Source organism: Glandiceps talaboti, chromosome 22 (genome assembly GCF_964340395.1).
Source record: "Glandiceps talaboti chromosome 22, keGlaTala1.1, whole genome shotgun sequence".
Classification (NCBI taxonomy): domain Eukaryota; kingdom Metazoa; phylum Hemichordata; class Enteropneusta; family Spengelidae; genus Glandiceps; species Glandiceps talaboti.
Window position 1 is genome coordinate 13016391 of NC_135570.1, and position 15476 is coordinate 13031866.

At 34.8% G+C, this 15476-nt stretch overlaps 1 protein-coding gene across 13 annotated transcripts in view; it reads right to left on the reverse strand.

Annotated features, from left to right (window-relative positions):
• Nucleotides 1–13528: 13528 nt before the first annotated feature.
• LOC144451998 (rap guanine nucleotide exchange factor 2-like) overlaps nt 13529–15476 on the reverse strand; it is a 53417-nt gene continuing 51469 nt past the window's right edge. For all 13 annotated transcript variants that reach the window (XM_078142963.1, XM_078142971.1, XM_078142966.1 and 10 more), the window contains one exon: nt 13529–14944. In XM_078142963.1, the coding sequence (XP_077999089.1) occupies nt 14919–14944 (26 nt within the window). In that variant the 3' untranslated portion in view covers nt 13529–14918. The remainder of the gene's footprint in view (nt 14945–15476) is intronic.

The window sequence follows — 15476 nt, forward strand, 5'->3', positions numbered from 1 at the left end:
TATAAAGTTGTACATTGTTGCAAGTTCTCCCAAACATGCAAATTTTATGCTAATGACTCATTATCAAAGGAAAATATTCATTGACCTCTGATCATGCATTGTATAAAGTTGTACATAGTTGCAAGTTCTCCTAAACATGCAAATTTTATGGTAATGATTCTCATTATCTATGGAAAATATTCATTACCCCTCTGATTGTGCAGTATTTTAACTTGTACAGCCACCTGTTCTCCGAAATATGTAAATTATATGATTTATTATCAATGGAAAACTTTCATCGCCCCCAGATTTTGCACTGTACTTTAAAAATAATCACAAAATATGAAAACTTGAATATTTATCCATAATTTAGATTGAGTTTTGTAACTTCAGCCCAAAATATTATTGACCTGCGAGGAAAAGTTACAGAAATCTAAAAAAAATTGTCACGGTATATTTGGCGGGATTTTTTCCCCCTTGCTGGGAATTGCTCCCTGCAATTGCTAGGTATTGAAAAAGCGTTGAAGGTAGTGGTATTAAAAATAATACAGCATTGTCTAATTTTACAACGTGGTCTGTAGAAAACAAAGAGTTGGACTGACCTGAATCTGCAGTGGTTTAGCAAGAACCTATAAACTGTAGCATGAAAAACAGTAGATTTGATTGGTAGTGAAATTTGACTCCATACTGTGTGGATTGACCATCAGTTTTGCCAAATAAAAAAAACACCAGTGTTTCCAATAACCCGACCGACCCTAGTTTAAGCTGCCGACTGTAAACATTGTTTACATGCAAAGAGGTAAAATTATGACAATTTACTTCTATTTCGCCATATATTTGCTTGCCAAAGTATCTTCGGTTACTTTTTTCAAAATCTCTTTCCAGAGAGAAACGATGTCATTTCAGCCTATAACAGTACAGTCTACATATTGTGTTTGTCTACTTCTGAATCACATAATTGTCTTCATTTACTTCTTTTACACCTCATCAACTGTAACGGAAGTATTGTGACCAATGAGTATCTTGTCTTTGGGTCGAAGTAATAAAAAATTAAAAAAATTAAAAAAAATTTAAATGTAAAATCAAATCCCAACCTTCCTATTTTCTTAAGTCATGTTATCGGAGACAAACGTTTTATTTTTATTTTTGCCTTATTATCAGCATATGCAGAATTTTATTTATATCGTAGTAATAGAACAACATCGTCAAATAATCATGAAAAATATATCATTGAAATTCATACTAGTGAGTTATTGATGTCTACCAAGTAATAACTGATCTAAAAAAAAAATTTAAGGGGGCAGAGTTATAATTTTCAACAAACCCACATATACAGTATCATACTATGAAACCTGATATTTGACATTATGCAAATTCTTTTTCTTATTTCATGGTGGAAAGTGAAATATAAGGAAAAGTAATCATCATTAAAACATCATGTTAGTTATTACCATATTTTACATCAATACATTGCACCAGACTTAAAAAAACAACCCCACACATATTAGGCTCTAGAAACAAGTTGCAGACCAAAAAATGACAAAAATGTGTAGTCCAGAAAATATCGGTAGTACATTTTTATCGACTTTCGGTTTTGAAAACGATCTCATGTCTACGTTCTACGTGTGTGTTATGCCATTGTTATAGTTGCTCTAACTAAGTCACAAATGATATTTTGTTGTTTTAAGAACACATCGAATAAATAGAGGAAGTCGTAAAAATAAAACTAGTCAGGAAGTGAAAGGAGAAGTGACATTTTTATGAACTTTAAAGTTTCTATGTGATTATAAGATGCGGTTTGTGTTGGATCTGTATTTAACGTGGTCTTTTACAGTGGCCTAAGCTGAATTTTGAAGTTTTTAAAATTTTTAAAATTCAAGTAAACTATGCTAATATTATGCTAATCTTATGTCATATTGTACAACCCATAACACTAAAGTAAAGCATTTTCTGTATGTACCAAAATCGTTTATATCATCCATATCAAGTACAACCCATAACACCAAAGTAAAGCATTTTCTGTATGTACCACAATCATTTATATCATCCATATCAAGTACACCCCATAACACCAAAGTAAAGCATTTTCTGTATGTACCACAATAATTTATAGCATTCATATCAAGTACAACCCATAACACTAAAGTAAAGCATTTTCTGTATGTGCCACAATCATTTATATCATCCATATCAAGTACAACCCATAACACTAAAGTAAAGCATTTTTTGTATGTACCACAATCATTTATATCATCCATATCAAGTACAACCCATAACACTAAAGTAAAGCATTTTCTGTATGTACCATAAACGTTTATATCATCCATATCAAGTACAACCCATAACACCAAAGTAAAGCATTTTCTGTATGTGCCACAATCATTTATAACATCCATATCAAGTACAACCCATAACACTAAAGTAAAGCATTTTCTGCATGTACCACAATCACTTATATCATTCATATCCCGTGTAAAAGTATACTGTTTTATTTGCTAATTGACTACATTAGAAAGGCCACATGCTAGGCTTGTAAATAAACCAATTGAAACAGTATACTTGATGTGAATGCTATAAACGAGAGTAGCACATAGCGAAAGTGCTTTACTTCAGTGTTACTTGTTGTATTAGCAAATGAAACAGTATACTTTTACACTTGATATGAATGCTATAAACGAGTGTATCACAGAGAAAGTGCTTTACTTCAGTGTTACTTGTTGTATTATTGTATTGTTTGTAGTTGATGGCATGATATCTTCAACAATTTAGTATATGTACACTAAATTGTATCATCCAGTAAGCCTGAAAACCAGGTTTGTTAATATGTATAGTGTAAAGTAATGGTTGGTATGCTTCATTTAGTAGAATATTGTAGTTACCTTTTATTGTACGGTAAACATTACCCCCCCCCCCCCCCCCCCTCCCCCCAACTCAACTTACGCCCCCCATATTAAAACCGCTATCATGTGGTCGAGTAGGTGTGGAAAACTGACTTACTATAGACTAGTTGTAGTATAAATACCACAAATACGATTGATTCATTAGTTATAAAAATTGAAGTTTTATCTTTAGAAAGGAAATTGTGAAAAGTTAGAGATATGGCTTTAAAAGTTAAAATTACTAACATTTACATGAAAAAAAATGAGAAAGTTACAGATGTGAGATGTTATTTGAAAATTTTAAAAATGGAAAAAATATTTTCTAATTGCCATTGGAGTCTGTGTGCTAAAATATTACCTATGTGCCTCTAACTATATTTTGATAACATTTTAATACAACAATATAGTGGCTTTCTTTCCATTTTCATCTAAAAATGTCTAAAATAGTTTTTATTTTTGAGATATGATGCTAAAATCAACGAAGTTCAAGTTTAATAACTAACAGTTATGTTCAAAGTGCCTGTGAATGTTTACTCACGTTGATACTCCGTTTCGTGGCAAAGTAGTGGCAAACTCTACCACTAGGGGGCGCTGTGTGTGTTATGCAATAATCAAAATTGGAGCATTCAATGCCTTACTCAATACTCCACTGGGATAAAAATCTCAGTACACTTATTACTTGATCATTCCTAACCCTTGACCTGACTTGATGTTTGGTCTCAAAAGGGGACAAAACATTTTTTTTTTGTATAATTTTTTTTGGCCTACCAAAAAAAACACGATAGTGCAGTGAGGAGGAGTTTTTAATATTCAGACATTGCTAAACTAATTCTCAGTATTTTAACTTGATTTATCAAAAAAATCTTTGATTTCAGAATTTTATAAGAATTCTCAAGTGGATGAGTCAATTAACTGGTTTTCTGAGATTTTCAAAAAATATCTGTAAGGATGTATAATTTTTAATCAGAATTTTTACAGTTGGTGTTAATTTTAAACTTTTTCATTTCTGTGAGCTGGAGGACATATTTAGTGGATTAGTATTACTTTCAAAAAGTGAAAATGTATAGGAAGAAAGTATAGTAAAAAGTGTGTAGTACAGAAATATTACTACTCTGGCAAGCGAGGTTTCGGCTTACTAAAATAGACACAAACTAAAACTATTGTTGTGACATTTTGTTATATACTATTGAATGGACTTAGGTTTACCTCACAGTAGACTAAGATACGTCGTGACGTTTCTCCCTCACTGACCTCTCACACTAAGGGGTTGGCCGATGTGTGAGGGCGCCCCGTCACGCATACCTTACAGACAAAACTCACAGTAGAATGGCATTTCTGATAACTTCCACAATCTTGACAATATACATTTTGGGGACTTCCAATCTTTACACTATCTTGATCACAGGGTGATAAGATTCATGCAACAGAGGCACGCCATCACCCACTTGTGTAATCTAGCACATCAACCAGCAGTAGTTTTAGTTTGCGGCTGTCTTAGTAAACCGAAACCTCAATTGCCAGAGTAGTATACATAGAAAGAGTTTGTATTCAGTCTTGCCAATGCAAATTATACAGGTTATACATTTGTCTATAGTACATCTGTCGTTTTATTGAAATACAAATTTTGGGGGGTTTTGAGTGAAAATGATAGAAATTGGGGAAGCACCTGGTACCACAGTGAGGGGTAAGGAAATGTACAATTTTAGTGTGTTACAAGGAATTGTTGTATGTCAGTGGCATGTCAAAATGGCTTAGAAGGCACTGTGACACTGGTCGCTGCATAGTAAGCACTAATGGACAAGGAAACACCAAATTTTGGAGCATCAAAAAGTAGTTATTTAATCATGTAGGTATGAAAATGGTACTGTGCATGCTGTATAGTGTGTGTTCAATGGCTAAGTTATCAAAATTTATGTGAACATAACCAAATTTTGTTGTATTTATTTAGAAAACCTGAATATGTAAATGAAATGAATATTCATAGGCGGTCATAAATATGCATATCTACTCATAAATATCAAATTATTTATGTGTAACAAAATTGTCTTCCATAAAATTGTAAAAACACGCATTTGAATTTTGTTCCAAAGGCACCTGTAGAAAATATATGTAATCATGAATATTCATAAGTCGTGAATATGCATATACACTCATGGATATCAAATTAGAAATGTAACAATTATTTCATACATAAAAAGTACAAACCTTTAATTTGAATTTTGTTCAATACGCATTTATAGAAAATATGTAATTAAATGAATATTCATAGACAATCATGAATATTCACATTTACATATAAATATGTGTCTGAAAGCATTACTTATTAATACGTGTCTGGCGAGCAGTAGCATGTATATGTATGTATAATCATTAAATATGCATGCCTGGTCATGAATATGTAGTGTTTTTGTATGTCCACGAATATATTACCTAATTATGAATATTCATAGGTAATTATGCAGTCATATATCATGTGACTGGTGTTTGACCAATGAATTGAGTATATTACTCAAGACTTTTAGCTTTTCTCCATATTGTTATGGTTATACATATGACTGAGGGAAGAAAATTTTTTTTTTTGCATGAAAAGAATTTTTCTCAGTCAAGGGTATAGAATAGTCAGAAATCTTATGTTAGTTTTGACTAGTTTTAATTAATGTTTGATGTGAAATTTAAGGAAGAACAATTTGTCAGTCACCTACCTAATCATGTTTTTTTTGCACATTTTACAGTTGTTTAAATATCATGAACAAGGTCATTGTTAATTATTGTGTTGTTTATTCTCTAACCTACATGCATACCCTTGAATCAAACTCCCAAGATTTCCATGTACTTATGAAGTATGCCCTCACATGGTCATAAATTGCCATCATCCTGCTATTAACTGACCAATCAGAAAGCTTCTTTTATACCAGTCAAAAACCTGTATCATTTTGAAACATTTATGGTTTTTTCTTACCCAATACTATATACATGATTATAGATTCACCTTCCTGTTGGTTTCTTTGTAAGGAATCACGTTATTGGGCAAGATCACCCGATTTGGCAATACACAGTTGTTCGCCACCAATCAGGTTAGCTGTGCCATGCTACTTGAGGTCCTGTAATGTCACACCTCCAGCTGGACTAATATATACATAGCCCCCATCATTGACTTAATATACAAGTTGTAAAAAATTGCAGTGATGTATCTTTGAAACAAGTAGAGGCTTCTCACAAGCACTGTTATAAAACAGTGGCAGCATTTTTTTCAAACTTGGGACCAATAGCACAGCAGCAGTCATCTGTAACCTAAAGAATACCTTATTCACCCCCTATGATGTGGTCTAACCCTATTGTTTCCAAGCTTAGGTAGAAGCTATAAGCTGGAATGTAGGGGTGGGAGACTCAAAAAGAAGGCATGTTCTCTTTCAAAAGTCAGCCGTACTGAGGCCAGGTCAAAGGTCAAGGCAGTATGACTGATATTAATCTGTGTATGTATATTAAAGATATTCAAGAAACTTTTTTTAACAGTTTCTGATTTTGGAAATTTAAATTCCCACCTCTGCTTGGAAGAATGGAAGCTGTTTAATGTACATCATTTTTGTTGCTTTCTGAAATTGTTTGAATGTTGTTGACTCTTAACTAATCAGAGTGTTGACAAATTTAGTTCTGGTTCACAGCCAATAGTAGTCAAGAATGAATATCACATGTTGGTCACATGACATGACACCATTTGACCAGAGAACGTATTTACAGTGTGGAAACGATAAATATCAAACATAAAAAGATGAAAAATAACTGACAACTCAACACTTTCATGAAATAATGTCGTCTCATTGTAGTTTACAGACAGGTTCTGAAATGTAAACTTGTAGTTCTTGTAATGTCTTTTCTGCGTTTGAAATTTTCAGTGTATTACAAAGTCGTACAAAGAATACAGCCCCCCCCCCCCCACTAGATAAAACATAAGAATTAGCAGTCATCCTCGGTAGAGGACGCTATACTAGGATATTCAGATAAGACTTGTTACAGTTGTCTTGAAGAGAGGGGTCGACACACTACAATATGTAAGTTCTGTCAATGTACGATTTTGCAAGTGAAAAGTACATGTAACTTTTTATACTCAAGAATAAAATATCAAAAAAATTGTGTCTCTATGTATGTATGTATGTATGTATGTATGTATGTATGTATGTATGTATGTATGTATGTATGTATGTGTGTGTGTGTGTGTGTGTGTGTGTGTGTGTGTGTGTGTATACTTCGAATTTGGCGAGATTTGTGGTCTTATATTTTCAAGAATGGCTTCTTCACCAGCTGCCACAATGAACCAACAGGATGTTAATAATTTCCCATTGAGACAAAGGACTCGGCGTTGTTTAGCCATTCAGTGTTGCTCTCTCATTTGCTTTACAACTTAACACATTGAGTCTCGTCTAGCCAATCAAATGAGATCATTTTGGTTTAACAGGTGCAGGTGGTAGCATTTATAATTACATTCAGGTGTGTATTTGGGTGTAGCAGCATCGTGTCTCGTGGTCTGACATAGCAGTGGAACCGTCAATAAAGTGTTCTTCCTCGTCACATGGAATTATGCCGCCCCAAGAAGTCTGTATGGAATATTTCCTATCTCAGGTCGATGTGTAGATGTCGACGCTGAAGTCTTGAAGATTACATTGTAAGTTGACCGAGGTACAAAAGTAAAGGCCTTCCGGATTCTCCCTCTGCATGGGTGACAGCACCAAAGTTGAAGAATACCAGAGCACGCTGTCCACTCGCAAAGGGACACAATGGGATGTTTCTGTACGGAATGGATGGTGAGTATGCGTACAACGAAATTCAAAGGTTTCACAGTGTAGAACTAGTACGTTAACATTATCAATTTGTTTCTGTTTTTACTGGAACTTTAGATCCACATGAACTAAATTTCTGGCTGTGTGTAAATTTGCAAGTAGACGGCAAAATGGTCAACGCTATCCACCCGCCGACCATTTGCGCCATTGATACTTCACCAACATTTATAATTTATATAATAGGCATGATTTTTGCAATTTACTTTTACACATTTAAAATATTTGGTGTACGTGCTGCAGACGAGCATTCGTCTTTAACCGTTGATCAAATCTCAGTTCGTCGTAATACCACTGGTGAATTCGAAAACAGACCCAGGGTGGATTCCCAGGGTGGTATCGGCCGGCGGGCCTGGTGTGTAAGGCCAATACTATACACTGCCAACCCCAGACTCCATTTCAGAACTTTTGACCAAAAACCCTCTTTTAGACATTAATTTTGGAAGTTTTTAGAAGGTCAAATTTTAGACTAAAATTCATGTACGTTTGTGGTAGTTCCATATTAAGGAAATGGTGGATTGCAAAATGTAGTTTTCACTGTTATATTTTCCCCGCAGTGCAGTAGGCAACATTTTTTGGCCAATTATGACGCAGTTACGTATGATCAGCAAAGTTGCAAATAATGTAGAGTGGACTCCTTCAGCTCGATAAAATTTAAAAACAAACCCCAATTTAGGCCAAGGGCTAGAAAACGTACCCCGAATGGCGGCACATATACGTATAACCACCCCCAGTGAATTATATCGCAAATCAGGGCAAACGTTTAAAACCACCAAACATTATACAAAGTCAGAAAATCCACGCTGTGTAGTCAAGTTTTGTGACGTACATGTCATTTATTATTACAAATATAGGCCGATGTATACGTACAGAAGATCTTTAATCTTAGCAAAGAAGGATGGCATGGCAGTATTAGATTCTCCGAATACAAAGTTGGTGTCCACATCTCTTACAACGTCAACTACAAGATATGTAAGAAGGTTGGCGCCATGGGATATCATACAGGTCAAACAGGAAAAGGTACGTACAGTATACTTTTTATTATTTATTTCAACTGATATCGTGCCACAAACTCGGCTTGTAGTCTCGTCCTATTCGCCTCGAAATGTAAGTGAACTCTGGCTGCAATAATTGTAGCATTTGTTGTGATTTTGAGGGATTTGTCTTCTGTTTTTGTGCTTTTTTCCGTACATGTATAAATTGGAAGCAAACGTTACAATTCCTGCTGGGCAACCGGGGTGGGGGTGGGGGTGGGGGGGTCTGGCGTCAATATAATCATAATGCGATTGCTGAACTTCATTTTTGCACTTCAAACCAAATTTCGACACAAAATTTTTACTCTTTCAATGATAACAACTTTGTATTTACTACTGAGATGTTGATAAGTTGATAACATTTTTACTTCTAATGTGAGAGATGGCGTTTGGTTTCTGGTAGTATTTTAATGTGTAATTAATATGTTTTTACATTGCATTGATCATATAGTGGTGTCAACGCTACAGTTTTCATCATAGTTTACAACTTTATAGCATATTTAATTGTTTGATGTCGCACTTCCACTTGTGAACATTCATTTGCTCCAAATTGTTCAAAATATTCGTAAGAAAACCAATTCAAGGCTTAATTTCTCTATCCACAAGCACATTTTCTCAACAAAAACTCCCGCAAAACCCTTTGCACTGCTCCAATCCAATGTCACTTTGATTATTCATGTTCATCCTGGTACTCTGCTCTTACCACAACTCTCAAAAAGAAACTCCAAATTGCACAAAACAAAATTATCTGGTTCATCCTTTCTATGGAGCCCAGATCACACATAGGTGCTGATAAGTTTGATGCCCAGAGTATGTTGGGTGTCAAGGGCAGAGTGAGCCAGCTACGGCTTAACCATGCTTTCAAAATATACAATAACTCCAGCCCTGAGTATTTATCCCACCAATTTACCTGCTGTTCATAATTATGGTACTAGGGGAATTAAGTAGTTACAATTTTCGTCAGACAAGGGTTAAAGGTGAGGCTGCTAATACATTTTGGGTGCTAATGCCATTAAGGACTGGAACAATCTACCAGCAAACAGATATCACAAAGAAATGCCTTTAAAAAAGCGGTCATATCATAACTGTTCGGTAGACTAAGGGATATATACTTAAAACAGCGAGTTTATTCGTTATTAGTTTGCCTCCACGTTTTCCCTCTTTCTGTTATTCTTTCTCATTCCATGTAAAACACCTTTGCTAATCCTGCCACTTTCTTGAATCAGTGTATGGACCCCACTTGAAACAAGTCTTTGACTGTGGGTTATCCAATTCGGTAATTCAACAATTTGTACCAGTTTTTAGCCTCCCTCGTCTTTGCCATTGGGGGGGAGCTACTACATTGGGTCTCCCATCCATCCGCCCATACGCGGGTTTTTGTCTGTGTCTACCTCTGCCGCAAAATATGCATGGGCTAATTTCAACCAAATTTTCAGTAAACATCAAATAATATCTTGTGTATATGCACGTCAATTTGCCTTTCTTGATATATGCAAATGTGACCAAATAGCAGCCATATAGTTGTAGTTGAATATCAATATTTACTGCGTAACTAAAAAACTGTAATACACTGGCATGCCATTCAAGTGTTTACCCTCATGTTAGCAGATACATGCTATATTTGGATACCTCGACCTTTGACCTTCAGGGTCAATTATCCAAATCAAACCAATTCCTGCCTATCACAGACACACTGTAGTGTTTACATATTGCTAATTTCTTTTAAATCATGCTTTACAAGTAATAGTGAAGAAAAGAATCATAACACAAGTATTATTTTTGGTGCTGACATCACTTTTAGTGAATGACTGCCATATTTTATTGTATAAAATCAATATTTACTGCATAACTCAAAAACTGTAATATGTAGAGATATGTAGAGACTCCATTCAAGTGTCTACCCCAATATTATCAGGTGCAAGATATTTTTGAGACCTTTGACCTTGACCTTGAGTTCCAATTGGCCTTTCCAAAATTTGCCATCATTGGCCCATGGTGGCGCTCTACTTCCTGTCTGTGTGTACCTTAGGGGTATACATGGTATACGTTACTCAGTTAATCATAGAGCACTGTTACTTTCCTCAATGTCTGAACAATACAAAAAACATCCCTGATTTACACTTCTACAGAATACCAAGAGACAAAGCTATTAAGAAACTGTACAATGAGGTGATGATACCCCCAATTTGGGTGAGGGTACTGTATTCTCACTTTCCTCTTCACAGTCTGCAATGGCCTATTCTAAATATCCAGCCAATTCCTGCATATCACAGACATACTGGAGTGCACGTGTTTAGTAATATTGCCAATTTCTTTGAAATCATGTTTACAAGTGATTTTGACAAAAAGAAGAATACACAAGCATTGTTTGTGGTGCTCATGTAATTATCCTGATAAAGCTGATGTTGGCTACTGCTATGTTGGATTCCATCCGTGTCTACCTTTCAAATACACATGGGCCAATTTCAGTCAACCAAACTTTCAGTAAACAGCAAATCGTATCATATACATATGCATGTAATTTCATTTCTTGACTCCCGCAATAACATCCAAAATGACAGCCAGTTTTGTTATAAAAATTCACATTTAATAACATTGGAAGCTTATAGATAGACTTTATTTTAGTGTCTACACCCATGTTATCAATAACAAGCTTTCTAATGACACCTTTGACCTTGACCCTCATCTTCAATGTCAAATGAATAAAATACATGAATGCAAGAAAATAGGATTAACAATATTAAACCCAAGTTACAACTTGAAGAGAATCTCTTCTTGAAAGCCTTTATGATAGTTGTGAAATAACAGTTTTATTTTTCAACTGTTATCATTTCAACTTATACAGGCCACAAATTTAGCTTATAGTCTGTTTTGTTTCTAAATTGCTATTGTTGATACAGGCATCAAATTTCAAATACTACATTTATTTATGATTGTAAACTATTCATATCTTCTCACAAACAAAATTTTTATTCAAACAGGTGACACAAGGAACCATCCTGTTCGGACAAAATTTGACGACCAACTCATAGCAGAAAGGAGAGTCCATAGCACCTTAGTGGTTCGGGGTTACAAATGTACAAATGAGTGATGAACAAATGAATGCTGTGATGCATCACAACCACTGATGCGGAAAGAAATGCAGGTAAGATCCTACCCTATGTCTTTCAGAAAGTATCTCCTGTGAGACTGTTGAACGTAACACTGCAACGAAGGATTCCAAGATTGTTGAGTCGTCACCAGTTAGGGGTTAGATCAATAGTGCAATGTAGGATAAAAAAATAAATTCTTTTACTGTGGGGGTGGGGGTGGGGATGGGGTGGGGGGTTTGAGCCATTTTAGTTCTCAACCTACAAAATTGACTTTACTTTCAAATTAATGGAATCTGTTTTGTACCCCTAAATACAAATATTTCTAAAAGATGCCAAATTGAGAAAAGGAAGAATTTTTGCGATAGTAAATGCATGGCACTAAAAGAATGATTTTTTTACTCACTACATATAGTGGCTTTATATTCATAGCACTACATCCTGCATTGATTGTGCAGTTTGAAACAATTTTGGCCAACTTAGAAGGGGGGGGGGGAGAATCTGAGGCCCAACTAAAGAAGTTTAGTTTTTTAATCCCACATTGAACTATTGATCTCGTCCCTTACAATATATGTAGTCAAAGATAACATGAAGATTCAAATTTTGATTCTGTGTCTTGTATGTTCATCATATTGACTGCAATGAAATGAATTTCATCTTATTTTGAGCTTCTTTAGTTTTGTTAGCTGTGTACATGTACATCTGTGAGATTGTTCCTTATTGACTGGGCTTTTCTCAATTGAATAATAATGTACCAGTGCACAGTGTAAATTCTTTACAAAGTGAACCATAGAGGGCGCCCTACTGCTGAGTGAGTGAGTGTCGGACAGATTGACAGATATCATTTCTGGTAACAGTCTGGAGTGATAAGATGTTCAAGTGACACAATCTCAGTTTATAAGCTATTTGACAAGAGTGAAAATACTTGCATAAAACCCACACTTTAATGAAGTATAAATGTCGGTACCAATACATGCCACTTTCTAATTCACAGGACATCTCTGTCGATTAAACTTCACGTCCACGAGGTCTTCCGTAACTAAACGACTGGGGAAAAATCCATCAGACCAATTTCCTTTGCATTTGGTGGGGATCTTGCTGGGTGTCAGGAGGGACAGGTGTTGAAATCCAGATTATGCAGGTGAGTGAATGAATGGTTCTTTGTTGGTTTTAAAAAGTAGGGCTTAAAAACTACCTGGTGGATTAGGCTGACATTTAGTTGGGGGATCAGTGGGGAGTGTATAGATGAAGGATTGATCAGGACATTAGATCTGCATTGTATACAAATATGGAGGAGAAACAATGATTTTGTCTGATCCAAAAACTAATGTGGGAGAGCACTCCTAGTGGCCAAACTATACAATCTTTTGTTTTTCATAATCATTGGCATATCCCAAATGCTGAACAGCACTCCTAGTGGTCAAACTATACAATCTTTTGTTTTTCATAATCATTGCCATATCCCAAATGCTGAACAGCACTCCTAGTGGCCAAACTATACAATCTTTTGTTTTTCATAATCATTGGCATATCCCAAATGCTGAACAGCACTCCTAGTGGCCAAACTATACAATCTTTTGTTTTTCATAATCATTGGCATATCCCAAATGCTGAACAGCACTCCCAGTGGCTAAAACTGTAAACTTGTTTTTCCAAAATAAACAGGGCTTGCATCAGCTACAGTAGAGTAACAAAAACACAAACACACAATAGAATATTTTTGAAGATTTTTTAAACTTTAATTTCATCTTCTAGAGATACTTTGCATGCAAACATTGGAAGTATATACATGTTCCAAGCACACATCGACGTATTTTAGTAAACTAGTGCTCCATTTTCCACAATATTACTAAAATATATATAACAATATTTTGTGAAAAAATATGTAGAGTAGAACATATATTAATTAAATATTCCCATGTTAAAAACAAATGCAAAAGATAGTTTTGGAAAAAAAAAAATTTCAACACATTTGAAATATAATTACATAACAAAGAATGAAGACATAAACATAATTTATTCACAAATATTGCTGAATATGGCAGTTGCTGAATAACTTACAAAAAAGTCACAAAAACATTAACACAATATAAACTCCTGATTCACGCAACAAGATTAAAAAGTTCATGATTTGATTCAGGAAAAACATCGTTCAGGAAATTTCATCATGGTAACAGTAAACATGATTTGAACAATATAATTATAAAGTCACAACTCTTTATATTTACAAATCGTTGACAAGACGTCTTCTAAAGTCACATTTAGCTGCCTTTACTCTGTACAGTTGAGTATTGGGGTTGTCAGATTTGACCTTTGACCTCACGGCAGGGAGACAACATTAAGTATATCTTGTTTTCCACAATTTTCAGATCATGGAATTCCGACCTTTGACCTCACGGCAGGCAGGCAGACTACAGTAAGTATATCTTTTACGTTTTCCACATTTTAGATCAACTGTTGGACTTTTCTTCTGAAATTCCGACCTTTGACCTCGTGGCAGGCAGACTACATTTAGTATATCTTTGATGTTTTTCCACATTTTAGATCAACTGTTGGACTTTTCTTCAGAAATTCCCTAAAATCTGTGTCATTTCAATTATGTGGTCAAAATATAGTTCATATACATTACTAGAAGTTTAGGAAGAAACTTGAACTTGAAGCACAAACGCTGGACATTTTTGAAAATTGTACAATGAACATGGAAGCTAACAGATCTGACATGTCGTTTTCATGAAGAACACACTCCGTATTGTCATATACAAACATCAAGTTTAAGAATGGCCTTCCTATTTTGATAGCCCAACAATAGTATATAGCCAATAAAATTGCACAATCAATATCACATGACTTCGGTATCCAATCAGAAGTGCCAACAATGGTAGTCAAACTATTTTGTAACAGGTATCTATCCAATCAGATTTCATGTAACAAAACTGGTCCACTGACATCACGATCAATGTAAGCGAATCAGAGACGATGTTTCATCGTGATACTGCTCCTGATATGATAAAGTAGGGTCATCGATATAAAAAAAACAGAGTAGGAAGATACAACATCAGACTTGCTATTTACATATTTACAAACAGTTCCAGAAGTTAGCATTCATTATACCACCGACACCTGCTCTCCATCTGTGGACAGGAAAACAAAGAGGTCAGAGGTCAGAATAACATTGAATTCTCTATCACATCAATTGCTTCCTTTCAGTGTAGAAATATTCTGTACTTGTTTTAAAACACTGGTAACAGCGTCAGAAAATCAAATATCGTACATTTATATAAGGCCTAAAAAAAATTGGTTGGTTCCGGTTACCCAAATATTTTTTTTATGTATTAGAGAAAAAAAAAATTGTGAAGTCTCGCGAGAAATAGTGGATATGGAAACTGACTTGAAAAGGCAATATAAAATTGTACTTCTGATGGGAAGAAACCAATAACACAGAGACCATATGGAAAATGTAACTACTTGAACACTCGCATATGAAAAAAAAATCTATTCTAACATTGCACCTAATTGGAACCACACAATTTTTTTTAGGCCTAACTAACATTTTTTAATGTGTATATTTAGATCTAAGTGTTAATTTCAGTATCTATGAACTGAATCCTTTCTTAAATTCCTATTTCTACAAGTTTGTAAGTATCAATACTTGTATACTTGTCA